The sequence below is a fragment of the Rhincodon typus genome, chromosome 5 (assembly GCF_021869965.1).
Source record: "Rhincodon typus isolate 14 chromosome 5, sRhiTyp1.1, whole genome shotgun sequence".
NCBI classification, from domain to species: domain Eukaryota; kingdom Metazoa; phylum Chordata; class Chondrichthyes; order Orectolobiformes; family Rhincodontidae; genus Rhincodon; species Rhincodon typus.
The window spans coordinates 117,120,004-117,147,405 of NC_063336.1; the positions used below are offsets into that span (position 1 = coordinate 117,120,004).

Below are 27,402 nucleotides of genomic sequence, written 5' to 3' on the forward strand. Positions count from 1 at the left end.
ATGATGCTGCTTGGCCTGCTGGGTTCATCCAGCTCCACCTTGTTATTCCAAATATAACTGGTTCACAAAATTGTGGGGAGGGGTAATGACTGATACCACATCAACATTTCAATGATGACCATCTTCACTAATTGACTGTAAAGTTCCAGCTTTATGAGCCTGACAGGACCTAGCAGCCATTATCCCTTAAACCACACTCAAACAACCTCAAAATGCACCAGGAGAAACCAAGGGTTTCCAAAGTCAGAGTTGCAGCTCTGTTGGGTAATGACTATGATTTGATATCCAAACCTCCAAACCAAAACAAATTTTGTGTCAATTAATTCTTCTCAGCAGGGAAAGGTAAAGGCAGGCAGAGAGAAAAAAGTACTAGAACACCCCACCCCTGGGGATGGAGAGGAGGGAAAATGGACCAGATCAAATTCAGTTCAAGGAGATTAGGATGTCTTTGGGAAACCAACAAAATTCTCTGCAGTTTCAGAGGTCCTGAAGTAGGTTGTGGAGCTGGTAAGCATTGAAAAGAGGTAACAGAATGAAAAGGGACCAGGTGGGAGCTAACAGAATTGGAAACAGCCAGGGTAGACCTGTGGATTTGAAAATGGGCATGATGGGGCTGAAGGAGAGCAAGGAGACTAAAATGGGAGGCAAAGAATTAACTCAAAGTGTGGCTAGCAGCAATCTTCTTTTCAATTTTAAATGAGAACCAGGAAAGTCCACTAGCAGAGAAACAAATAATGAAGAAGGTGCCTTAACCTAAGTGATGACCCCAGGACAATGCAGCAGAAACTGAACAGCCACCGACATGTGGGCAGTAGTGTCCCGGCTCAGATGGGGACTAACCCATCCCCAAATTAACAGAAAAGGGCAAATCATCACTCCTGAAGTTAAACTAGTCTTGTGACAACAACAATAAAAGTTCCGGTGCAGCTGACACAGAAGCAAGCAGAAACCTCAAAGGATTAAGATAAAAGCTTATATCCACCCAAACCCCGTTGTTCAAATTTCAAAACTAAACAAAATAAAAAGAAATGGTGGAAAAACTCAGCAGGTGTGGCAAATTGGTAGAGAGAGAGAAACAATGTTTCAATCCAATATAATTCTTCTGAAGAGAGAGGTGCAAAAGTGAATTAAAATCAAAAGAAAGAATAAGCAATTACCTCCACAATACATAAACTATACATACAACAAAACACCTACTCCATGCACAAGCAAACACACAAAGACAGAAAAGGATGATTCCTTGAGATGCAACATGCACTTAGATCACAAAGAGGGTAACAAGAAACAAGTTACTTGTTTAAATTTTTAAGATAGAAGATGAAAATAACATGGGTGTTTAGTTGTTGGAAAAGATGGGAGGAACAAATAGAACAGGAGGGAAGATCAGAGGGAAGTTAAAGGGTGAAGGAATTGCAGAATAAAAGGCAAAGGAATTGGTAATGGTTGTAGATAAGGGAGGTAGGTCCAGAGTGGAGGTTAATTGAAGGTGTTAAGGCAGATTATATGACAGCTCTGCTAAAAGCAAAGCAAGGAAAGCAGACACTGAGGTGTGGGTGGGAAGGAAGGATAGAGTTCGTCGTCTGTAGTCATTGAACTCAATCCTGAGTCTTGAGGGTTGTACACTGTCTAAATAGTAACTGAGGTGCAGATCTTCCAACTTGGGATTCATTGCACCAATACAGCAGGCTCAGAACTGAAATGTCAGCGAGCAAGCAAGCCAACGTGTTCAAATGGGAAGTGACTGGAAGTTGTGGGGGGAGGGGGTGGGAGGAGGCGATGGTGGTTATGCTTACAAACCAAGTGTTCTGCAAAGCAATCACTGTCTGGGTTTGTCTCCCGTCCCCCCCGCCCCCGTAAAGGAAACCACCTTGTCAGCAATGAACACAATAAACTCGATCGAAAGAGATATTTGTCACAAAACACTGTCTTCATTGAAATTTATAAGTCAGTAAAAACAAGGTGAAAGGTGAGGACACAGACACACTATTGGGCTCTGGAAGCAATGTTTCCCACTCTATTTCCCTAAAAATATGAATCATAAGGGAATCGGACAATGCCTCATCATAGGTTGTGGAAACAGCAATGAAAGGGTTAAGACCATTGCAAAGCTCCACTTAGGCATTAAGAACAATCTACATAGTGAAAGCCTTCACACAGAATACAACCTGGTGATGGCTGATAGTGCCTTGAAAACCAACTCAAACAATCTTTTACCAAATACTTAATAAACTACAGCTACTAAATCTAATAAAGTCATCGTTCCTGAAATTCTGTGCACTGATGCTCTAATCACACCGAGTGAAGCATAAGTGGGCGGTTTTCAAGAGAAAAGGAATGCAGCAAACATTGTTCAAGTAACTGTACAGAAATTCATGTATGAATGGAAGAGTGTGTATACATTGTATCCTCTGCTTTGCAAGAAAATATATAATAGAATTGCACCCTTTTAAAGTCTGTCAGACAAAATGCCCAGAAGATGATGTTATTAACCTTTAAAGCTACAAATTAAAGGGCTGAAAATCAGTATGGTTTCTACTGGTCTCCAGACATGTTTTGTGAATTATGAAATGATGTTATTTTCTCAGAGAATAAAGAGGACTGATGTAACTCACTGTGGGTCAGGCTAAACAACAGACGAGATCATCAATGTCTTCACTGTAATGTTGGTTTGCTTTTCAAATACAAAACACTTTGACAGACTGAAAAAAACAAAGACCGTGAAGCCAACCCAAATTGTTTATTGAATTACTGATATAATTTATTTGGGAGATGACTCCACACCTTGCATGAAAGCACATGATATGGTAGCCATCTTTGCTCCTTGGTAAAAGATATAACAGAAATACATAGGAAAACACAAACATGGAAAAAATTCAGCTCTCAAAACTGCTCCACCCTTTATTAAAATCATGGTTGATCTGATTTTAACCTCAAATCCACATTCCCTCTGATAATCTTTCAACTCCTTACTTATTAAGCCTTGTCATATGTTACTTTCTCAAAGAACACCAGCAAATGTGTTAAACATGATTTTCCTTTCACAAAACCATGTTGACTCAACCTGATTACCTTTAACATACCTAAGTACGTGTGATAATTTCTTTAATAATAGCTTCTAACATTTTCCCTAGGAGCGATTGTCACACCTTATCTAGGAAGAGTGCACTGATAATCATACCTCACTATTCAACAAGCCATCGAAGAATGTATAATTGCAAAAAATCCCAATGAGTCCACTAAATTGACTGATTTGACTGACTGACTGCTACTCAGGACAAAAGCAGTTCACACCAGGTTTCTTCAATAAGACAGTAAATAAATACTTATTGTAACACATAATTTTAATAACAGAAATGAAACGAAAGGATTTCTAATTTATGCAACTTAAACTGCGTCCCTTCAAGATTTTGATACACACAAATGCAATGATAATTAATACAGAGAAAAGACAAATGGTTTAATACATGTTGAATGGAAAAAGAGTACATATAAACAAAATTGTGAAGAACAGAAGTCCAGACCACAAAGTGGAAAATTGTTTTTCTCATGGTCCTTTTGATTTTTGCAATGACGATTCACTGATTACTGTAGAGTGATGGTCAACCTCCAGTTGGACGGTTGATCAGCTGAATTCATGTACTTGCTTTCATGAATTGCTCTTTCAAGCTTCCTTACTTTTTCCGTCCTTTCCTGATGTGGAGAGAGAGAGAGAAATGTCTTTACGTCAACCCTCTCTCACTTTTGTATATAGGAGTTATACTTTCCATCTTCCAATCTAATAGGAGCTTTCCCAAATTTAGGGAATATTAGAAATTGCAAACGATGCATTGGCTATCTCCTTTCTAGTCACTTATTTTAAGATATTTAGGACAAAGTCCAGAAAGACCCATGCACTCATTAGCCTGCAACTCCAGTAATTTATTCAGTACCACTTCTCTAGTAATTGTAATATTCCCAAATTCCTCCCTCCCTCACTTGTCCAGATTTATAGCTGTCTCAGGAATGGTACTTACATTTTCCTTGGTGAAAACGGATGCAAAGTACTTGCTCAACTCATTTCTTTATTTACTGTTATCAATTCTCCAGGCTCACTTTCTGTAGGATCAATGCTCATTTTGTTAACTGTTCTCTTATTTAAGTACTGACAGAAACTTATTCTATCTGTTTTTATATTTTTGCTCAGCTTTCTCTTGTCTTCTAATATTTTACCTCTTTTCTAAGGTATTCTTTTATGCTTTTCAATTATGTACCCAATTTTGATGTGTCATCTGTCTTTACACAATTATATATTCTTTCTTTAAGCTCGATACTATCATTAACCTCTCCAGTTAGCTACAAATTGTGGTTCTTTCCCTTAGAATTTTACTTACTTGTTGAGATGTATCAATTTTCTGTATTCTTAAAAAAGTCCTTCTGAATGTCTGCCACTGCATCTCTAATGAGCTGTCTTTTGATCGTAGAGTCATAGAGATATACAGCATGGAAACAGACCCTTCGGTTCAACTCATCCATGCCGACCAGATATCCTAAACTGAGCTAGTCCCATTTGCCAGCATTTGGCCCATATCCCTCTAAAACCCTCCTATTCATGTAGCTGTCCAGGCGCCTTTTAAATGTTGTTATTGCACCAGTCTCCACCACTTCCTCTGGCAGCTTGTTCCATATGCACACCACCCTCTGCATGCAAAAGTTGTTCCTTAGGCCCCATTTAAATCTTTCCCCTCTCACCTTAAACCTATGCCCTCTACCTTGGGGAAAAGACCTTGGCTTATCACCCTATCTATGCCCTTCATGATGTTCTATGGCCTCTATAAGGTCACCTTTTAGCCTCTGGCACTTCAGAGAAAATAGCCCCAGCCTATTCGGCCTCTCCCAATAGCACAAACTCTGCAACCCATCAACATCCTTGTAAATCTTTTCTGAACCCTTTCAAGCACAGCAGTTCAGTGGTTAACACTGTTTTAGGGTTAACACTGTCTTAAGTTTTAGGGACCTGGGTTCAATTCCACCCTTGGGCAATCTGTGTGGAGTTTGTATGTTCTCCGCGCATCTGCATGGGTTCTCTCCAGCTACTCCAGTTTCATACTGCAGTCCAAAGACGTACAGACTAGGTGGATTGGCCATGCTAAATTGCCAATAGTGTCCAAGGATATGTAGGCTAGGTGGATTAGCTATTGGGAATGCAGGATTGGGGGATAGGATAAGGGGGTGAGTCTGGATAGGATGTCCTTTGGAGGATCAATGCAGACTTGAAGGGCTGAATGATCTGCTTCTACACTGTACAGATTCTATAAGTTTAACATCTTTCCTAAAGTAGGGAGACCAGAATTGAACACTGTATTCTCACCATGTTCTTGACAGCCACAACATGTCATCCCAACTCAATGTCTGACCAATGAACGACCAAGCACCTTCTTCAACACCCTACCTGATTGATTGATTTTATTGTCATGTGTACTGAAATACAGTGAAAAGCTTTGTTTCTGGGTGGTATAGGCAGATCACAGCAAGCAAAGGGTGTACAGATCAAAAAGTCTTACAGGCATACAGCTAGCATTGCAGGTTACATTATTTGAGGTTAGAGTCCATTCAACAGTCTGATAGCAGCTGGAAAGAAGCTGTTCCTGACCTGCTGGTGCATGTGTTCAGGCTTCTGTACCTTCTGCCTGACGGAAGAGGTTGTAGGAGATCACTACCAGGGTGTGATGGGTCTTCGATGAGTTGGCAGCCTTTCTGCGGCAGCTAGCTGTGTAAATGGAGTCCATGGGTGGAAGGTTGGCTTCCGTGATGGTCTGGGCTGTGAACGCCACCTTCTGTAGTTTCTTACAGTTCTGGGCAGAGCAGTTGCCATACCAGGCCGTTATGCACCTGGACAGTATGTTTTCTATGGTGCATCTGTAGAAGTTGGTGAGGGACCTTATGAACATGGCAGATTTCCTGAGCCGCCTGAGGAAGAAGAGGCATTGTTGAGCCTTCTTGACTGTCGCATCTACTTAAGAAGTCCAGGATATGTCGTCAGTTATCATCACTCCGAGGAACATGATGCTTTTTACCCTCTCAACCTCCACTCCGTTGATTTAGATGGGGGCATGTTCTCCTCCCTTCAATGATCAATTCTTTAGTTTTGCCAACATTGAGAGTCACATGTCACAAAACCCTCTATCTCCCTTCTCTCTTTTGATTCATTGTTGTTAGATATCGGTCCCATTATGGTGGTGTCGTCAGCAAACTTGTAAATGGTGGTTGTTTGGAATTTGGCAACACGGTTGGGGGTGTACAGGGAGTACAGTAGGGGGCTGAGGACACATCCCTGGGGGGCTCCAGTGTTGTGTGTTATTGTGGAGGAGGTGCAGTTACCTATCCTCACTGATTGCGGTCTGTGGGTCAGAAAGCTGAAGGTCCAATTGCAGAGGGCAGAGCTGAGACCAAGGTCTCAGAGTTTTGAGATCAGTCTGGAGGGGATAATGGTGTTGAAGGTGGAGTTGTAGTCGATGAGCTGGAGTCTGATGTAGGTGTCTTTGTTGTCCAGATGTTCCAGAGATGAGTGCAAGGTTAGGGATATGGCATCCACTTTGGATCTGTTACGTCGGTAGGCAAACTGTAGGGGATCGAGGCAGCTGGGAGACTGGAGTTGATGTGGGCCATGACCGGCCTCTTGAAGCTCTTCATGACTGTTGAAGTCAGAGCTATTGGGCAGCAGACATTAATGCACCTGCTACTCTACTTTCAAGGAACTATGCAGCTGCACCCCGAGGTCTCTTGTTTGCAACTTTTCCCAGGACTCTACAGTTAACTATATAAGTCCTGCCCTGATTTGCCTTACCAAAATGCAGCACCTCCCATTTACTTAAATTAAACTCCATCTGCTACTTTTTGGCCCATTGGCCCATCTGATCAAGTTCCCATTATACTCTGAGATAACCTTCCTTACTGCCCACTACACCACAAATTATAATGTCAGCTGCAAAGTAACTTATCATACCTTCTAAATTCACAGCCAAATAATTTATATAAATAATGAAATTCAGTGGACCCAGCACCAATCCTTGCAGTACACCACTAGTCACAGGCTTCCAGTCCAAAACACAACTCTCCATCCCTACCCACTGTCTCCTACCTTCAAGTCAATTTTGTATCCAATTCGCTAGCTGTCCTGGATTCCACATGATCAAACCTTGCTAACCAGTCTACCATGTGGAGCCTTGTTGAATGCCTTACTGAAATCCATATGGACAATGTCAACCACTCTGCCTTCATCAACTTTCTTTGTAACCTCTTCAAAAACCTCAATCATGTTAAGGAGAAACAATTTTCCATGCAGAAAGCCATGTTGACTATCCCTAATCAGTCCTTGCCTTTCCAAGTGCATATAAATCTGTCGCTTAGAATTCCCTCCAACAAGTAACCCACCACTGATGTTGGGCTCACCGGTCTATAGTTCCCTGGCTTTTCCTTACCACCTTTTTAAAATAATAATACTGCATTAGCCACCCTCCAGTCTTCCAGCACCTCACACGTGGCAGTTGATGATAGAAATATCTCAGCAAGGGGCCCAAAAATCTCTTCCCTAGCTTCCCACAAAGTTCTGGGAATCACCTGATCATGTCCCAGGGATTTATATGCCTTAATGCATATTAAGACCTCCAGCACTTCCTCTTCTGTAATATGGACACATTTCAAGACATCACTATTCATTTCCCCAAGGTCCCTAGCTTCCACGTTCTTCTCCACAGTGAATATTGATGCAAAATATTTGTTTAGTATCTCAACCATCTCCTGCAGTTCTACACACCAATGGACATGTTGATCTATAAGGGGCCCTATTCTCCCTCTAGTTACTTTTTTGCCCTTACTGTATATATAGAATCTCTTTGGATTCTCCTTAACCCTATTTGTCAAAACTATCTCATGTCCCCTTTTTGCTCTGCTGATTTCCCTCTTACTCCTACTGCCCTTATACTTTTCAAGAGATTTACTTGATCCCAGCAGTCTATACCTGATATATGCTTCCTTCTTTCTCTTGACCAGAGCCTCAAGTTTCTAGTCATCCAGCATTCCCTACATCTACCAGCCTTACCCTTCACACTAACAGGAACATACTGTCTCTGGACTCTTGTTATCTCATTTTTGAAGGCCTCCTACTTTTCAACTGTCCCTTTCCCTGCAAACAGCCTCCCCCAGTCAACTTTTAAAAGTTCCTGCTTAATACCATCACATTTGGCCTTACTCCAATTTGGACCTTCAACTTTTATATCAGGGCTATCCTTTTCCATAACTACTTTAAAACTAATAGAACTATGATCACTGGCCCCAAAGTGCTCCCCCACTGACTCCTCAGTCACTTGCGCTGCCTTATTTCCCAAGAGAAGGTCAAATTTCATTCCTTCTCCAGTAGGTACATCCACATATTGAATGAGAAAATTTTCTTGTACACACTTAACAAATTCCTCTCCATCCAAGCCCTTAACACTACGGCAGTTCCAGTCTATGTTAGGAAAGTTAAAATCCACTACCACTACAACCATTCATGTTATCCAGCTCTGCTTTCATGCCATCATAAGTTTTAAGAAATACAATAGCACCCACTCCTCTCTTTCTAACTGAATTAAAATTCAATCATATCATTGTCACTGCTGCCTAGATGTGCCTTCAATATGAGATCATTAATTAATCCTACCTCTTTGCCCAAGAACATATGTAGTGTCACCCGTTCTCTGGTTGGCTCTGGAATATGCTGTTTTAAGAAATTATTCCAATAGCATTCAAACAGCTTTTAGGCAGATCTTTATGAGAAAGTGAGAGACTCATCCAAGAAAGACCATCAGATTACTACAGTCAGCAGAGCAGCCAAGTAATATTTGTAAAATCTTGAAGGAGACACAAGGGCACTGTCCTCTCAACTGTCCCACCAGCAAGTTCACCTCCAGTCAGATCAAATGCTATCACAAGAAAAAATTCTCAGCATTTTCAAGACCTTCACCCCAGCCAAAATAATCAACTCAGCTAAGAAACAGCATACTTTGAAATAGAGACAGAGTCAAATTCCGGTTTTATAATTACTGTATCATATTTATCTCCGTATAATGTTTGTTTGTAATAGTGTAGGAGAATTGAGTGAGTGAGATATTACATTTTATGAACATTTGGCACAAGTATGTGAGAAACAAATTAATCTTCTTCATTTAAATATATAAATGATTGCTGCTGGTTTATTAAAATTGAGTCAATAACTCCAAAGTTAGAAAATACAAATATTCACATTCATATTCAGCACGGACAAATAAAAGAAAACATCTAAAATTTGTCTTGGGCAATATGTTTACTTAAAATCATAATGATGAGATTTTAATATAAATATAGAGAGGGTTTCCACTTTGGACAGAAACCTTGTTGCAAATTTAACTAATTTCCAAAGCAAAGTTATAGTTTACATTTTCACCCAAACAAATTTCTACATTGCCAAATGAAAGATTTTGCACGAAGCTATGCAAAGGAATGAGATGAACAAGCATAATAAGCAAGGAGCTGGGAATACTGCTGTCAAACTCAGGTATATAGCCACGTGCAAAAACAAAACTTGCTGAATAAGCTGAGCAGGTCTGGCAGCATCCGTAAAGAGAAATCAGAGTTAACATTCTGTATTGAGACATGAAGGCAGAAGCCATTAAAACTAGTCATTTGAACAGAATGCTACATGTATACAGCTGAAATTGTGTGGATGCTGAGAGCTATAAGAGAGCCATTAATGAACTGTTATAACTGATGGATGAGTCATTATGGCTTTCAATTTTCCAGTACCTGCTCTTGTCGAGATTGAAGTTAATTTGAAACACAATTGTAACTTCTTGCAATCTCATTGGCAAATTATGAGGTAATCAGAGAGTTAAGCAGAAAACCTGAACAAATAACTATGGCAACTCTTGTTATCAGTGCTGGAGAAAGACTACTGCAAGTTGTATTTCAGGCTAGACTTCACTGGAGAAATTTAAAAGGCCTTAAAGATCTATTTTGAATCCACTATTTCTGTTATTTATAAAAGGTATCGATTTAACAATAGGTCAGGAAGAATGGGAGAATATTGTCCAGTATGTGACTGCATTGAGATAAATGGCTGACTCGTGTGATTGTGAACATCTAAAATATGAACCCACCAGAGGTAGGACTGTCTTAAAATTCAGAGATCCAGCTGTGAAAGTACAACTGCTCAGAGAAGAGAAATGTGCTCTCAAGGAAATTAGCAAAATGCCCAGAATTTCTGAGGTAGTCAATCATTTGCTAGAATTTATTAATAGGAGAAATGATGGTGCTTTTCATAATGTATGGAATGAAAGGTTAGCCTAATTACAAACAGGTAACCATTGTCAACTATTGTAAAAATACATCTGACTCACTAATATCCTTTAGGGAATTAAATCTACCATCCTTGTATGGTCTGGCCTACATGTCACTCCATACCCACATCAATACAGTTAACTCTTAATTGTCCTTTGGGCATTTATTGACAGGCAACATTTGCTAGTCTGGCCAACAACATCAACATTCTATAACTGAATGAAGAAAAACTAGGCCCAATACAATAAAGAAAAGGAAAATGTTTTTTACAGAAGAAGCAACAGAAAATTCAAGGCTGGAGCAGGACGAACATATCGCAAAGAGCACAATGCAAAAGAAACAAAAACATGTCAAGCATGTACTTGAATTGCCAAAGATGTTTCATATTGTAAGTAAGTAAGTTGTTCACTTGAATGAAGGAAAGCAAACCTATACAGATGGCTGCTGGAAAGAGGTTGAATGCTATTTCTGATGAATCACTTTATGCTATAGAACAGGTCAGCTCTGCCTGCTGTCAAAGTGATGAATGGTTTATGATTGTTGGAATGATGACTGCAGAAGGAATGCATCAAGTAAACCAGAGGGTCATTCTAGACCTGAGGGGCCAAATGGCCTGCTTCCACATCTGAAGGATTTTATGTTTCTATGATTCTAAACATGAACTGTCAGATAGATACCAGCGCTTTGTGCAGCATCATGAGCTTTACACACCCAGGTGAAGTGCTCAAGGTGGTAAACCATGAATGAATTCCTAAAAAATAAAGTTGAGACGCTATGAGGCAATCCTAGTTAGGAAGCAAAATTCACTTATCATAACCAAACAAGTCTAAAGCTTGGACGGATACCCCTGAAGATACCAAAAGAAATTTGCAGGATAACACACTGAACAGATCGTAAAAAATTACACAGCAGGTAAGAGTGAGAGATCAATGCAACATCTCCCAGGGAAAGTTTTAGTTGCCCTCACGTCGACCTAGCCAAGTTCTTACCTAATTTGATGTGACAGTGTGATGTTCCATGCAGACTCACTGCTAAGAATATTCAATGGTTTCGTGGCACAGGACAAGAAGCTACATTCATTTCTATAAAACGAGTATTGCTGACAATTCAGTGCTGAGGTAATAGACGGTCAACAATGTAGCCAACCCGCTGTATGATGCCAGTGGGACAAGACTGAGAGCAACCCTCATGCAGCAAGGGCAGTCAATTGTATTTGCATTTGGGGCATCAATGAGAAATGAAAGACATTTCTGTAGAAATAACCATCACTGCAGGAACAAACAGATGTTGGATGAACAGCCAGCAACAATTCAAATGCATTTGATGCCAAGACCTGAAAGCTTTATGGGTTATGTTGACTCAGGTTTTCACCATGACAGAGAGCCTTTCTGCCAACTGTGAAAAGACATGCAGTTTTAAAATTCATGTTTACTGGGAGACATTGGGAGCTGTGTGTAATCTTGTGTTTTTCCTGGGGCAGTGAAAGCAGAAGCAGACTCTACAGAGACAATACGTTCTGAACTAAAAGATAAATACTTGGCAACAGTATTTTGATTGGTTCTTGACCAGGTGACCATGGCCTGTGTGGGCCCAGCGGGGCAGAGAAATACAGTCTGCAAAGAGAAAGAATCAAAAGATTCTTTTTTTTCTGTGTGTGTGTCTCTCTCACTGTCTCTCTTATGTGGAGATAATGGTAAGTCTGACCTCCACACATCGCTCTCTGTAAATCCCCTGTTGAGGGAGGAGCAAATGCCTTTGTATATGATGGAAGAACAAATACTCAATCAATGAATGAAATAGAGCATTGGCATGCAGACAACGTGAAAAAATTCGAAAGGGAGTCAAAGAGAACAACTCATTGAACTCCTGTGATCCAGCCTGGTGTTGTTGAACTGATCTCCCTGATTGTCTTACAAATTCTACACCAAATGGACTGCAATGGTTCAAGGATGCAACTCATCACCTGTTGCTCAAGGGCAAGTAGGGATGGGCAATAAATTCTGGTCCTAGGCCCAGATCCCATCAATGAACAATAAAAAAGTTATTGAAATCATGATGTAACTAATGTGTAAAATGAGCTTCCAGATAAAAGTTGTGGAAGTAAAAGTCTGGAACCATTTAACGAATAGTTGGCTGTTCCAATTGAGCAGCACGGTCTGCGATCTTTTGGCGCAGAGAAATGAAACTGGCCAAAACAACTTGCACATTCATTAAGTTGTGTTGTAAATCAGACCTAACAAATGGGAATTGCTGGAAAGACAATGTTATCTCCTTTTCTGCAGCACTATGCTATTTTTAACACTGTACCTCAAAATTAACCCGGAGCAGTCTTCATCTCTGATATGTATATATATTCTCTCTGATCACGTTTGGATCTGTTTTAAACTTTTTTTTTAAGGTTATTCCAGTAAAGCCGATATGTCTTTTTGTTCCCTTTCAGTTGTACTTTTCCTGCTGCATTTCATCAAATTATCTGGCTTATCTGGCTGAGCTTTGTACTGGTCAACCCACAGATTATATTACAGAGAGCGCATCATTCATTTCAAGCTTGTCACTTTCCATCACAATATACGAGACCACTTCCCCGTTCCGCTCTTCGGGGTCCTGAGGACATGACAGAGTAGGAATATTGTGTGCTACAGGATACCCCTCAATGCACCAGCACGCTGTTCCACATCGATGTGTGTGTGTGTGTGTGTGTGTGTGTAGGAACTAGGTGCGAGCAGAGCCAGGGTTCACGTGGAAAATGCATCTGCTGCAGTTTGAAATGTAAATTACCGCAGCCAACAGCTGGATGAGCAGAACCGGCGCCGGTTGAATGACAGTAAACATGATCGTGGAGTGGCTTCAATAAACAATGTCTGTCAGCGATCCGCGAAAGGCGCTTTGTTAATGAAACTTGTGAATTATTGAGAGGGTAGCGAGCGGCACTGCAGTGTGTTAGACTGAGAGGGGCTGGAAACGGCGTGGCTTCCCCCAGCTCCAGCTTTTCCCACTCACTCCGAGAGCATGGCTCTCTTGGTCCACCTGAAAACCGTCACCGACCTCCGAGGGAAAGGAGACAGGATCGCCAAAGTAGCTTTCCGAGGTAAGTAGAGGGACTTGTGAGCGGTGGGCATTGTTCTGAGCTGCACAGTGTGTTTTAGCCGCAGTGTTAGAAACGCAGCGTAAGGCAATACAATGTGTTTGTCAGGTATCGATAACAGCTCGCTCAGGGGGAGCTGTATCCTGACCCCAGGGTGAGTCCTGCTCCAATGCTGGCAGTGGAGAAAGTTCGGGATTAGCCTGGGAGCTGGGTACACTGCTCTGTGTGAATTGGAGTCCGTGTAAACAGCGGCTCGAATGCGAGTTAACTAGTTCTGCTGCCTCTGAGATATTATCGGAGCTCATCTGTTTAACTAGATGGACTAACCACGGTGTATAGCCTACATGTAATACATGAAAACAAACTGAATGCCTCGTTCTACTTACATCACAGTTGAATGGTTTTTAACGATGCGGACACAGCTCCCCGGTTTAAATCCCTGTTAATTATGCAGCCATCCCAGTCATTGCTAGAGAAAGCAACTGATACCAATTCCAATCTTTTCCAACTCCTTACCCCTGAGGGCTCTTGTGGTTCAGTGGTAGTGCCCCTACACTAGACCGGGAGCCCCGGGTTCAAGTCCCACCCGCTGTAGAGGTATGTAATAGCATCTCTGAACAGTTGATTAGAAACATAGGTTAAACTTTAAAAGAAATCCTTACTCCTAAGGGTTCTTGTGGTACAGTGGAACTGTCCCTACCTCTAAGCCAGGAGCCCTGGGTCCTACCTGCTCCAGAGCTTCGTCAAAACATCCCTGAATATGTTGATTTAAAAAAAAATCTTTCTTCCTCCAGTCTGGGGGAGAGCTGTGAGATTCTGATCATTTCTTTCTGGTTTTGTTTATTGTTGAACCTCCGTGGGCTTTTATGCTGAAACTAATTCTTGCGATGAGCAGGCACTTGGAGGGGGGTGGGGATGGGGGAGGTTGGTACCTGGCCTGTATGACTGATGCTTAGGGGTTAGGGCCAGGGAAGACAGAATATTGGTTATTGACATCAATGTACAATGCTGGGAATGATTCTGGGAATCTGAAATAAAAAAAACAGAAAAGGCAATATTGAAAGAAACAATGAGGAAGCTCGAATCCAATCTACCATTCCTGGCTCTCTAACCTGAGGGAATAATTCAATAGTTGTGTAAAAGTCAGCGAAAAGGCTTGGAAGAAATGTTCAAATCAAGAAACTTGCTGGTTCCTTTCAAGTTTCTTTCTCATGCTGTAATAACAGAGCCTTTTTACTCTTTTCCGCTTGTGTGGATATAAGGATAGAAATTGTAGTTAACGACAAGAACACAAAGGGATTTAATGTATGGAATGAGCTCCTTTAGCCATAATTGAATTTTACAAACTTTCCCTGAGCTGGAGGACGGAGTAAATTACCTGAATTTATTCACTATTGGTCTGCTACCTTGGCCAAGAATATTGAAACTGAAATTAAAACCAAGAACTGCGGAGGCTGGAAATCTGAAACAAAACCAGAAAGCGCTGCAGAAACTCAGCAGCTGCTGTGGAGAGAGGAACAGAGTTAATGTTTCGGGACAAGTAACCTGAAAGTTAACTGTGCTTTCTCTCCAGAGATGCTGCCAGACCTGCGGAGTTTCTCCAAAATGTTAATCTCGCTGTTTGAAGAGTAATTCTGCGGTTTCCTTTTCTCGTCATTCTGTGCATAGCTAAGTAAGAACAGCGGAAACAACAGGGGGAATGTCCCAGTGTCAGCAGATTAATGTAAAGTTCATTTAACAGGATGCTGTGAAGTAACTTGCCCCGTGACTACACAATAGAACGATGATTACCGCTAAACGTTTTATCAACTGCCCTACAGTGTAATGGGGAAAAGTACAATCGCTTGCATTGTTCACGCCGTCAGATGTTTAGTTGAAATAATCCGTGTCACTTTAATGAAAACTGTAGATTGCGCATTGAAGCTTCCATCTCTCTGTTGAGACTCATACTACAGTCCGTGTCTAAAATCGATAGCTGCACGAAAGTCCAATTTATAGAGAACCGGCTCCTGCACACGGATCTCTGCCTCCCCAGCAGCTGTATTTTAAGCTGACGACAGCAGGTTGCTGATTTTCTTGAAGCACCAATTTGTATTTATACAACAAGTTTCATGGTCTTTGGCTATTCCAAAGAGCTTCAAAGTAAATTGAATTTTGAAATGTGATAACAGGGGCAAACGTGCCAAATTTGTAAAATATAGCTCTCAAACCTCAGTGAGATAAATGACCAGATCACTTGTTTTCGTGCTGTTGATTGAGAACGAAGGTTGACCAGGAAGGTGCAACAGGTCAATGCGCATATTCAAAGTGTGCCCTCTGTTTTGGGTTATAGAGTCATAGAGTCATACAGCACAGAAACAGTCCCTTCAGTCCAACTATTCCATGCCAAACATAATCCCAAACTAAACTAGTCCCACCTGCCTGTTCTGGGCCCATATCCTTCCAACCTTTCCTATTCATGTACTTATCTACTTGTTGTAATTGTACCCACATCCACCACTTCCTTCTCACTGACCAACCCCTATCCCAACTCCCTACCTACACTCACCCTTACTAGCTTCATCCCCACCTCCTTGACCTGTCCATCTTCTCTCCCGCCTATCTGCTCCATTATCCACCTTCGATCACCGTGCCCCCACTCTATTTATTTCAGAGCCCCCTTCCTCTCCCCCATTTCTGAAGAAGGGTCCAGATCCGAAACTCAGTTTTCCTGCTCCTCTGATGCTGCCTGGCCTGCTGTGTTCCTCCAGTTCCACACTGTTTTATCTCTGACTCCACCACTTCCTCAGGAAGTTCATTCCAAACATGAACCAAGCTCTGTATAAAACTGTTACGTCTCGTGTCTTTTTTAAGCCTTTCTCCTCTGACATTAAACACGTGTCCACTAGTCTTAACATCCCCCATCCTAGGGAAAAGACAACAACCATTAATTCTCTCTATACCTCTCATTTTTTTGTAAACTTCTATCAGGTCACCTCTCAACCTCCTACACTCCAGTGGAAAAAGTCCCAACCTATCCAGGATTTCTTTATAACCTTATAACAAATCTTCCTTACCTGGCAACATCCTGGTAAATCTCATCTGAACACTCTCCAGCTTGATAATATCCCTCCTATAACTGGGCAACCAGAACTGGACACAGCATTCTAGAAAAGGCCTCACCAATGTCCTGTACAACCTCAACATGACTTCCCAACTCCTATACTCAAAGGACTGAGCAATGAAGGCAAGTGTGCCAAATGCCTTTTTAAACACCTTGTCTGTATGTGACACAGACTTCAAAGAATTATGTACCTGCACCCCCAGGTCCGTCTGTTCTACAACACTCCCCAAGGCCCTACATTTACATGAAGGTCTCAGTGTGACATCTCAGATGCAGGTCGGTACCCCCAGCATTGTAGCACTCGTTCAGTACACCACTGCAGTGTCATGTGAAATTATTTGCCCAAGCCTGGGGCCTGGAGAGTGAATATTGGATGTAAAGCTCTCTGACACGGAGGCAGCAGTGCTACCTAGAATAATGTTTACAAAAATTCAATACTACATCTACACAGTGCGAAGAGAAGCTACTGAACACCAACGCATTTGTAATTCTGGTTTTACATTAGTTTTACACCATACATTTAGAAACCCAGGCTGTGTATCAGTCACATTCGCCCACATTGATCAGTTCTAGCACAATCAGAATCAAGTCCATCAGAGAGTTACAGTCCTGTTTTCGTATCTGAATGCATTTGCAACAGTTTCAAAGAATATAACTGAAGCTTTAAAATCCAGAGAAATTACTGATTTTGCTTGATATTACAGTTCAAACAAAAAAAACAATACAAATATATTTTGAAATACCTGTGTAATTATTTCTGATTCACTGTTTCATTCTTGTAAGTGTCATTTGTACATACAAATTATGTTGTAAATGTATCACTGAATTCAATGCATCTATAACAGGAACCAGTTAGGGCTAAGCCAATCAAAATGCATAGCATTCTTTTTCACCAAAGTATTTAGTCAAAATCTGACAACTCCACAAAAGATTTTCATTGAAACGCCTAAAAATCAAGATTTCAATTCACTGTAAACTGAGTGAAATTAGCCACCTCGGAGGAGTGTTTCAAAGGAACAAGACAACTTGTAAACCAAAGAATGGTTCAATGCATGTATTTAATACCTGAGATGTATTGTTAGTTGAGCAAATCTATAGACTACAGTTTGTTGGTGTTATAATGACATTGGACGAGGAAAGGAATCAGTTCACCCTTCCTAACTTGGTCACACCACCTCTCCCTGAAAGTATTGTAGGCTCAGTGACTCTCGTTGAGCAGCTTGTATTTTTTTAAGTCATTCACAGGATGTGAGCAGCACTGGATAGCCAGCATTCAATGCCATTTCTTCATCTCCCAGAGGCATTTGAGGATCATCAGCATTGTTGGGTCTGGTGTCACATGTAGGCCAGACTGTATAAGGATGGCAGCTTCCCTCCTTAAAGGGCATTAGTGAACCAGATGAGTTTTTCCAACATTAGCAATGGCTTCATGGTTACTATTAGGCTCCTAATTCCAAATTTTTATTGAATTCAAATTCTACCACCTGCCATGGCAGGATTCAAACCCAAGTTCCCAGAATATTGCCTTGGTCTCTGGATGAATAGCTCAGTGATAACAGCACTCCCCAATAGTAATGGGCAAATGCAACTAATATTTCAAATAATATACCTCCATAACAACAGTTAGTAAAGTGAACAAGTAATTAGGATGTAGTTACCATGCCTTACAAAGACTATACTTCAAAAATACTTAGATAACAAGGTGTAGAGCTGGATGAACACGGCAGGCCAAGCAGCATCAGAAGAGCAGGAAAGCTGATGTTTTGGGCCTAGACCCTTCTTCAGAAAATACTTAATTGGCTGTAAAGTGTTTTGGGACATGCTAATGTTGGAAAAGATGCAATATACCATGGCAACAACAACACAACCATTATATTACATAAGTTCTTTAACGTAATGGAATATCCCAAGGTGCTTTACATGGGCAATGAGGGGTGATGAAGGAGATATTGGGTCAAGTGACCAAAAGTTTGATCAAAGAAATAGGCTTTATGCAATGTTTTAAATGAAGAAAATCTGCTAGAGAGACAGGGAAGGAACTCCAGAACTTGGGGGTCTCAGCGACTGAGAACATAACCATCAATTACAATTATAACTGATGATGGACAAAAGGCCAAAATTAGAGGGCTACAGATACCTTGTGTTATGACCAGTCCCTGGGCAAAGTCCCTAATTTGTTCTGATCACAGGTCAGAACAGAGGAACTAGCTTTCCTTCTTTATTCAAAAGAATAACTCAAAACCAGTATCCCTTTCCTTTCTGTTCCACTTCTGTTTTAAAGGAGCGAAATGAACCAGATTTTCTTGAGCCAACTGTGGCTTTGTTAGTTACTAAAGGAAAAATAAGACAGATAGATTGGAAGTGAATAAAAAGATAATAGTTAAAACAGATACATGAATCAGCGTTTGGTTTGTCCATCAGAGTAGATTGTGAAACATTGTGGCCATTCAGTTGGATGTTTCTAGTGGCATTGACACTCACAGCTGAGCAATTGCTTTGGAAATTCTGGGTTCTGCAGATTAGTTGAAAGGAGTTGGCTAGTTTCTGTTAAATTCTGGCTTTTGATTAATACCATGCTTCCAGCTATCGAAGTGAGGGAGAGAGATTTTCCAAACTTTTCCCTTTCACTGCAGGGATATCCAGTAGATGTTGTCAATTCTAACATTCACAGCATTCTGTAGTCCAGTATCACAGCACTCCAGCACTAGCACTCCTTACTAACACCCCAGAGCAGAGATGAAGCAGTTTATTTAACCCCTTCTCTTGTATATTCCTGGCAGGGGAGAATATACTCATGTATTTTGCCCAGACTGCTTTCTTTTACCTCACATTATCTCCAAAGTAAAGGGACGTTACTCACAGGAGATCATTCAAAATTTGCATTGCATGTAGGATTTCTCTGAAATTCCTGAACGTTACCTGGTGTCTCTTGAGACTGGGTGAAACCCACACAGGAATTTTCCGGGTAGTCACTGAATTGCATTCTCAGCCATCTCTGGCTTGTATGTCCTTTTCTTAAGAACCAAATAATCATAACATTTCTGTACATCTATAAGTAAATCACGGCTATGATCCATTGTCATGACAACAATTGCCATGGTTGTGGGTCTGAAATAGGGAAAGGAAAATCATGGAAAAACTTGAAAGCAATTCAGAATAAAAATCAAGACATTGGTTAATCAGGAATCAATGTAGGTTAGTGTGCACAGGGCTGGTAGAGGAATTTAAGATATGGGCAGCAAAGATTTAGTGATTTCAAAGTTTAAGAAGGATAGAACATGGGAGGCCAGCCAGAACTGTGAGGTCTAAAGGCATGGAGGAGGGTGTCAGCAGCAGATGAGCCAAAATGAGATGAAGTCAACCAATGTTACAGAAATGAAAAGTGGTTGTCTTACTGATGGCATGAGGTCAGCGGTTTCTTGTCAGGGTTAAATGTGACATTAAGGATGAAACAGACTGACAATCTGAGACTGCTGTAAGGAATCGAATGATGTCTGTAGCTAGGAAGCGGAGTTTGGAGCTGGAATGGAGCCTTCAGTTTTCCCAATATTCGACGGAAGAAAATTGATGCTCAGCCAGTACTGGATATTGGAAAACAAACAAACAGATGATGTTGGCAAAAGGCAGCATGTGCATGAGAGATAGAAGTGACCAAGGATGGATTCTTGAAGATAGCAGAGGAAATGGAGGTGGAGCAGGAACAAAAACCATTGTAAATTCTCTGGCTGTCTTAAATTCATATCTTCCTTCTATATATCATCACTGTCATGACTTTACTACAGAAGCTCATTTTTAATTTGAGTAATGTTTTGAGACTTTGATTTTGCACTATTTTCTGTAGCAATTCTTGGAGATCTATGCTTCAGACTAACTTCATAGGGAACCCCAAATCCCAGAATGTATTTTCTATGATCTAATAACAAAGTAAAAAGCAAAGCACCCTCTGGAAACCCCATTTAAAATTGCCTGGACATGGTTTTGTACCATGTTTTCATTTTTCCAGAAAGGTGAACAGTATTTCAGAAGACATTTAGTAGAATGCAGACCTCTGCTGCACTGTGTTAACTCAGAAACAAAAACAGAAATTGCTGGAAAAGCTCTCCATAGATGTCTGGTAGCATCTATGGAGAGAAATCAGAGTTAACATTTTGGGTCAAGTGACCCTTCCTCAGAAAGGTTAACATTTGACTGTGTTAACTCAGCGCTTTTACAATGGCACTACCATTCCTTGAGCCTTTTCCTTGTCAGATTGATGCTCTGTAACTATAAAACTAAGAAAAGAATCTATCTCATCAGCAGCTCAGTGGTCAGCACTGCTGCCTCATGTTGTCAGGGACCTGGATTTGATTCCAGCCTTGGGTGACTGTCTGTGTGGAGTTTGCACATTCTCCCCATGTCTGCATGGGTTTCCACCAGGTGCTCTGGTTTTGTCTCACAGTACAAAGATGTGCAGGCTAGGTGGATTGGCCATGCTAAATTGCACTGTGGCGTCCAGGGATATATCAGTTAGTGGATTAGCCATGGGGAATGCAGACTTACAGGGATAGGTTAGGAGATGGGCGTAGGTGGGATGCTCTTTGGAGAGTTGGTTATGGACTCAATGGGCTGAATAGTCTACTTTCACACTGTAGGGATTCTATAATTTCTATGAAATTCCATCTCACTGAAGCAGCTTTAGGCCAATCCATATGAGCATACAAGCATACAAAATAGGAGGAGAAGCAGACAATGCAGATCCTTGCACCTGCTCTACCATTCAATAAGACCATAACCATCTGTGTTTATAATTCTAATCTACCCCAAGAACCTTGAACCTCACAACACTGTCTGTTGTACTGTTAAGTATTACTCAAGGGAACCTATTGTAACGGAAAGAGAGGATTTTTTGTCTTAGATTGACGTTGACATTTGATTCATTAACTTTGTTACAGTACAAAAGAGATGAAATGCAATGGTAGCTAGGAGCTCTGAGTTTGGGTCCAACACCAGGATTTGTTGGCCAACAAAGGTGTATAGCTACTGACGCCAAACAGGTTAATTATCAGCCTGTGTGAGTTACTTCATTTAGAATAAATTGATTGTTTTCAGAATTTTCAGACAAGATTGTTGGGTATCCATTCCAATAAGTCATAATCAGTCCAGTAGTAGCTGTAAATCACAAGGAGCAGGGACAGAGAACTCGGCACAATTTTAATTACCAGGGAAGTGGCAGTAAGTAAACTGATGGAGCTCAAAACACCACAGTGTGTAAATTTCTGATTATTTACTACTTAGCTCATGACAAACTACCCACCTTCCATTCTGCACATGTGCCACTCTATCTACCTGCTGCCTTTCATGCATTACTGTTTGAGCTTGTTATGTCAATGATTTAGCTCACATAATGCAGTTCATTTTATTCCAAGGCTGTTCGGTATCATCAAGCTGTAATGTGACTCTGTTGGTATAACAGGAGATGCAATGAACATGGTTTCCCCATGTTCCATAGAAATGTTCCCCATATATAGATATATCTTCAAATGGGTAACTTTCTCAACTGGTTATGAATAAGAAAAATATTGCCTGAAGTGATATTGTACCTGGCATAATATATATTTAAATATTAAAACATGAACATGAAAGTGTTCAACACTTACATTGGAGGATGATAATCTCTCAACCCTACATAGCAATTCCTGTATAATATTGAACATCTTAAAATGAGGTCTGATTGGAAACAGACTGTGTTCTGATTATTTTTTTCGAAAAAGATCCTTGTGTGTGAGAGAGAGAGAGTGGGTGTGTGTGTGTTTATTTTACAAATATGTTATTGCAATTAGAAGGTAAACAAATAATTGATTAAACAATTAAATTGCTCTTGAAGGATAACAATTGGAACATTACTGGACTTTCAATTGAAATGACAGTGTGAAAAATCATGCAATAATGTATAAAACAAAAGTGACCTGGAGGGCTAGTTTCCCAAAATGCATACTATTGGTGCAGACACACTATTTCTGCCCCTTATTAATGGCAGAAGGTCATGAGCAACTCTGTAATATATGATGAAACCGCACCCCCCCCCCCCACCGCCACACTGGTAGCACTCATTCTGAAAGTCAGCCCTTATTGTAGTAGTGTTTACAATGAGTGTATTGGGGGTTTTTTTCTACACAGTGTAATTAAAATAAATTTAATTTCCAGGTGTATTGTAGAGCTTGGTGTCCTGAGATATTAAGGCTATCCAAACTATACCCCCTGTACCAACTGTAGCTGATAAACCTTGAATGCAACCGACTAAAACCAACAACTCAAATTTATTCGGCTTGCTCTCTGATTTGCTCCAGTTCTTGTCACGGACCTGGGACTTGGAAAGGGCTATTTTTAACACTATTCCATATCAAAACACCAAGAATATGAGGTTTGAGATGAAAACGGATTAATAGGATCTTTGATGTCAACTTTGAATGTGGCTTTGATGTTCTATGATCTGCAGCTAAGCAGTCCATGAAGAGAAAAGGTATGAACATTCCTGATGAAAAGTAGGTCATAAAGTGTTCTAGTTTATAAAAATACAGGCTCATTCTAGCTCAAACAATAATGTACTTTGACTACGTTTTTCAGTTAATAACAACTGGACTGTTCATCTGATTTGGGTGTGTGCTGTGTGTAGTACGGCATTGTCAAACACGCAGCAAAAGGAATGACAAAAAGTCACAGTCCATTTGCCCCATCAAGTCTGTACTGGTGGTGTTCCCTTCATCAACCATCAAGTCTAATTCCACTCATCTGCTTTTGTAGCAGTTCACTTTTAGAAGAAGGAATACATTGTGTTTCAACATGTTTGCAATTTAGAATTTTTAATCTTTTTAAACCACCATCTGTCCTAATACATTCCCTTTATTTTTCCTTATAATTATTCTAAATATTTTGCACATTTTCTGCCATTTCACCAACAAGTGGAAACAATCTCTAATGGTTTCCCTGATTATAACCCTTCATAATGTCCAAGGCTTCAATTAGGACACTCATCAACATTTTCATCTTCATTAGCAAACTCCTACCTTATAGCCGCCATTAGGGGGTCTATAGACTATTCCCACCAGTATCTTCTTTCCTTTGTTATTTCTTGTCTTAAACAATATGGATTCTACTTCTCCCAATCAAAGACCATTTTTTGCTATCGTACGTATCCCATTCGTGCTAGCAAAGCTACCCCACCACCCTTTCCTTTCTGATCCTCCTTTCGAAAAGTTGCATACCCAGAATATTTATTTCCCAGCTTTGATCTCCTTGTAACCATGTCTCTATAATGGCGATATGATCATATCCATTTACTTCTATTTGTGCTGTTATGTAATTTACCTTGATCTGAATACAAAGTGCATTCAAGTAAAAAGCCATTAATTTTGCCTTTTTACCACTTCTTCCTCCTTAGACCCTGAGCGCTGCTGTTTTTCTATATGTGTACCCTCTGTCCTTCCCATCCCACTCTGGATATCGTTATCCAAATAGCTGCCCTGTAATGCCGCTGTATATTTTTGCTATAAGCCTATGCTGCCCTTCTCCCAAATCCTCCCCTCCTTTAAACAGTATAAAACCCTCTGTACAGCCCTTGTTACTAAATTCATCAGGGCCCTGGCTCCAAACCAAAGCCACCTAGGTCCAATGTTCATTGGGGCCTTCGACCTGGGACTGGCTGTAATCCTGGCAGCACCCCCTATAGACCTCTGAGGCCGGAGGGACTGCCAGTCAATTCAATTGGGTATCAGCTTTAGAGAGTAGGCTCTCCTCCCACCAACGAATGGAAGTCCCACTAGTGACCATTCGGCCCATCCACAGCATGTTACACCACTGAGCCAGGCTCCTTTCAACGCTTCAGCTGGCTGCCAACTTTCCTTCCAATTATGCACAAGATCCACAGATGCTGGAAATCAGAAACAAAAACAGAAATTGCTGGAGAAACTCAGTAGGTCTGACAGCATCTGTAGAGACCGAAACAGAGTGAATGCTTCAGGTCCAGTGACCCTTCTTCAGAGCTTTCTTCAGACCCTTTTGAAATAGGGTCCCTGGACCTTTCTATTCATGTGTGGGATGTGGGCATCACTGTCTGGGCCCAGCATTTCTTGCCTATCCCTAGTTGCCCTTGAGAAGGTGGTGGTGAGCTGTCTTATTGAACCGCTGCAGTCCATGTGCTCTAGGTTGATACACAATGTCATTAGGGAGGGAATTCTAGGATTTTGACCCAGCGACAGTGAAGGAACGGCGATATATTTCCAAGTCAGGATGGTGAGTGGCTTGGAGGGGAACTTGGAGGTGGTGGTGTTCCCATATGTCTGCTGATCTTGTCCTTCTAGATGGAAGTGGTCATGGGTTTGGAAGATGCTGTTTGACAATATTTGGTGAATTTCTGCAGTGCATCTTGTAGATAGTACACACTGCTGCTACTGAGCATCGATGGTGGAGGGAGTGGATGTTTGTGGATGCAATGCCAATCAAGTGGGCTGCTTTTTCCTGGATGGTGTCAAGCTTCTTGAGTGTTGTTGGGGCTGCACCCATCCAGGCAAGTGGGGAGTATTCCATCACACTCCTGACTTGTACCTTGTAGATGGTGGACAGGCTTTGAGGAGTCAGGAAGTGAGTTACTCCCCGCAGTTTTCCTAGCTTCTGACCTGCTCTTGCAGCCATTGTGTTTATGTGGTGAAGCCAGTTGTGCTTCTGCTCAATGATAACTCTCAGGATGTTGACAGTGGGGGATTCAGTAATGGAACACAATTAAATGTCAAGGGGCGGTGGTTAAATTGTCCCTTATTGGTGATGGTCATAGCTTGGCATTTGTGTGGCACAAATGTCACTTGCCACTTGTCAGCCCAAACCTGGATATTGTCCAGATCTTTTCCATTTGAACATGGACTGCTTCAGTATCTGAGGAGTCATGAATGGTGTTGAACATTGTGCAATCATCGGCGAACAACCCCACTTATGATGGAGGGAAGGTCATTGATGAAGCAACTGAAAATTGTTGGGCCTAGGACACTACCTTGAGGAACTCCTGCAGAAATATCCTGGAGCTGAGATGATTGACTTCCAACAACCACAACCATCTTCCAATGTGTCAGGTATGACTCCAACCACCAGAGGTTTGCCCCCTGATATCCATTGATTCCAGTTTTACTAGGGTTCCTTGATGCCACACTTGGTCGAATGCAGCCTTGATATCAAGGGCTGTCACTCTCACCTCACCTCTGGAATTCAGCTCTTTTGTCCATATTGGAACCAAAGCTGTAATGAGGTCAGGAGCTGAGTGGTCCTGGCGGAACCCAAACTAGGCGTCACTGAGCAGGTTATTGCTGAATAGGTGCTGCTTTGATAACACTGTTAGTGACACCTTCCATCACTTTACTGATGATCGAGAGTAGATTGATGGGGCAGTAATTGGCCAGGTTGGATTTGTCCTGCTTTTTACGTACAGGACATACTTGGGCAATTTTCCACATTGCCGGGTCGATGCCAGTGTTGTAATTGTACTGGAACAACTTGGCTAGGGGAGCAGCAAGTTCTTGAGCACAAGTCTTCAGTACTATTGCCAGAATGTTGTCAGGGCCTGTAGCCTTTGCAATATCCAGTGTCCCCAACCGTTTCTTGATATCATGTGGAGTGAATCAATTTAGCTGAAGACTGGTATCTGTAATGCTGGGGACCACTGTAGGAGGCCGAGATAGATTATCCACTTGGCACTTCTGGCTGAAGTTTGCTGTGAATGCTTCAGCCTTATCTTTTGCAGTGATGTGCTGGGCCCTTCCATCATTGAGGATGGGGATATTTGTGGAGCGTCCTCCTCAGTGAGTTGTTTAATTGTCCACCACCATTCACGACTGGATGTGGCAGGATTGCAGAGCTTAAATCTGATCCGATGGTTGTGGGATTGCTTAGCTCTGCCTATCATTTGCTGCTTTCACTGTTTGGTGTGCAGGTAGTCCTGTTTGGTGGCTTCACCAGGTTGACAACTCATCTTCAGGTATGCCTGGTGTTGCTCCTGGCATGACCCCCTACACTCGCCATTGAACCAGGGTTGATCCCCTGGCCTGATGGCAATGGTTGAGTGGGGGATATGCCGGGCCATGAAGTTACAGATTGTGCTGGAGTACAATTCTGCTGCTGTTGATGGCCCACAGCACCTCATGGATGCCCAGTCTTGAATTGCTAGATCTATGCGAAGTCTGTCCAATTTAGCACGGTGACAGTACCACACAACACAATGGAAGTTATTCTCAATGTGAAGCTGGGACTTCGTCTCCACACCAATATGTTTCTCCCTCTTGTTGGTTCCCTCACCACTTGCCGCAGACCCAGTCTAGCAGCTATGTCCTTTAGGACCCGACCAGCTCGATCAGTATTACTGCTGCTGAGTCACTCTTGGTGGTGGACATTGAAATCCCCCACCCAGAGTACATTTTGTGCCCTTACCATCCACAGTGCTTCCTCTAAATGTTGTTCAACATTGAGGAGTATTGATTCATCAGCTGAGGGAGGACGGTATGTGGTAATCAGCAGGAGGTTTCCTTGCCCATGTTTAACTGGAAGCCATGAGACTTCATGGGGTTTGGAGTCAATGTTGAGGACTCCCAGAGCAACTCCCTCCCGACTATATCCCACTGTGCCACCACCTTTGCTGGGTCTGTCCTGCCGGTGGGACAGGACATATCCAGGGATGGTGATGGTGGTGTCTGGGACATTGTCTGTAAGGTATGATTCTGTGAGTATGACTATTTCAGGCTGTTGCTTGACTAGTCTGTGAGACAGCTCTCCCAATGTTGGCACTAACCCCCAGATGTTAGTGAGGAGGACTTTGCAGGGTCAACAGGGCTGTTTCTGCCGTTGTCTTTTCCGGTGCATGGATCGA

At 41.6% G+C, this 27,402-nt stretch overlaps 1 protein-coding gene across 1 annotated transcript in view; it reads left to right on the plus strand.

Moving 5' to 3' along the window:
- Positions 1-13,341: 13,341 nt before the first annotated feature.
- The window catches only part of otofa (otoferlin a), a 323,207-nt gene continuing 309,146 nt past the window's right edge, over positions 13,342-27,402 (plus strand). Inside the window, exon 1 of the mRNA XM_048597126.1 lies at positions 13,342-13,420. Within this exon, the coding sequence (XP_048453083.1) occupies positions 13,342-13,420 (79 nt within the window). The remainder of the gene's footprint in view (positions 13,421-27,402) is intronic.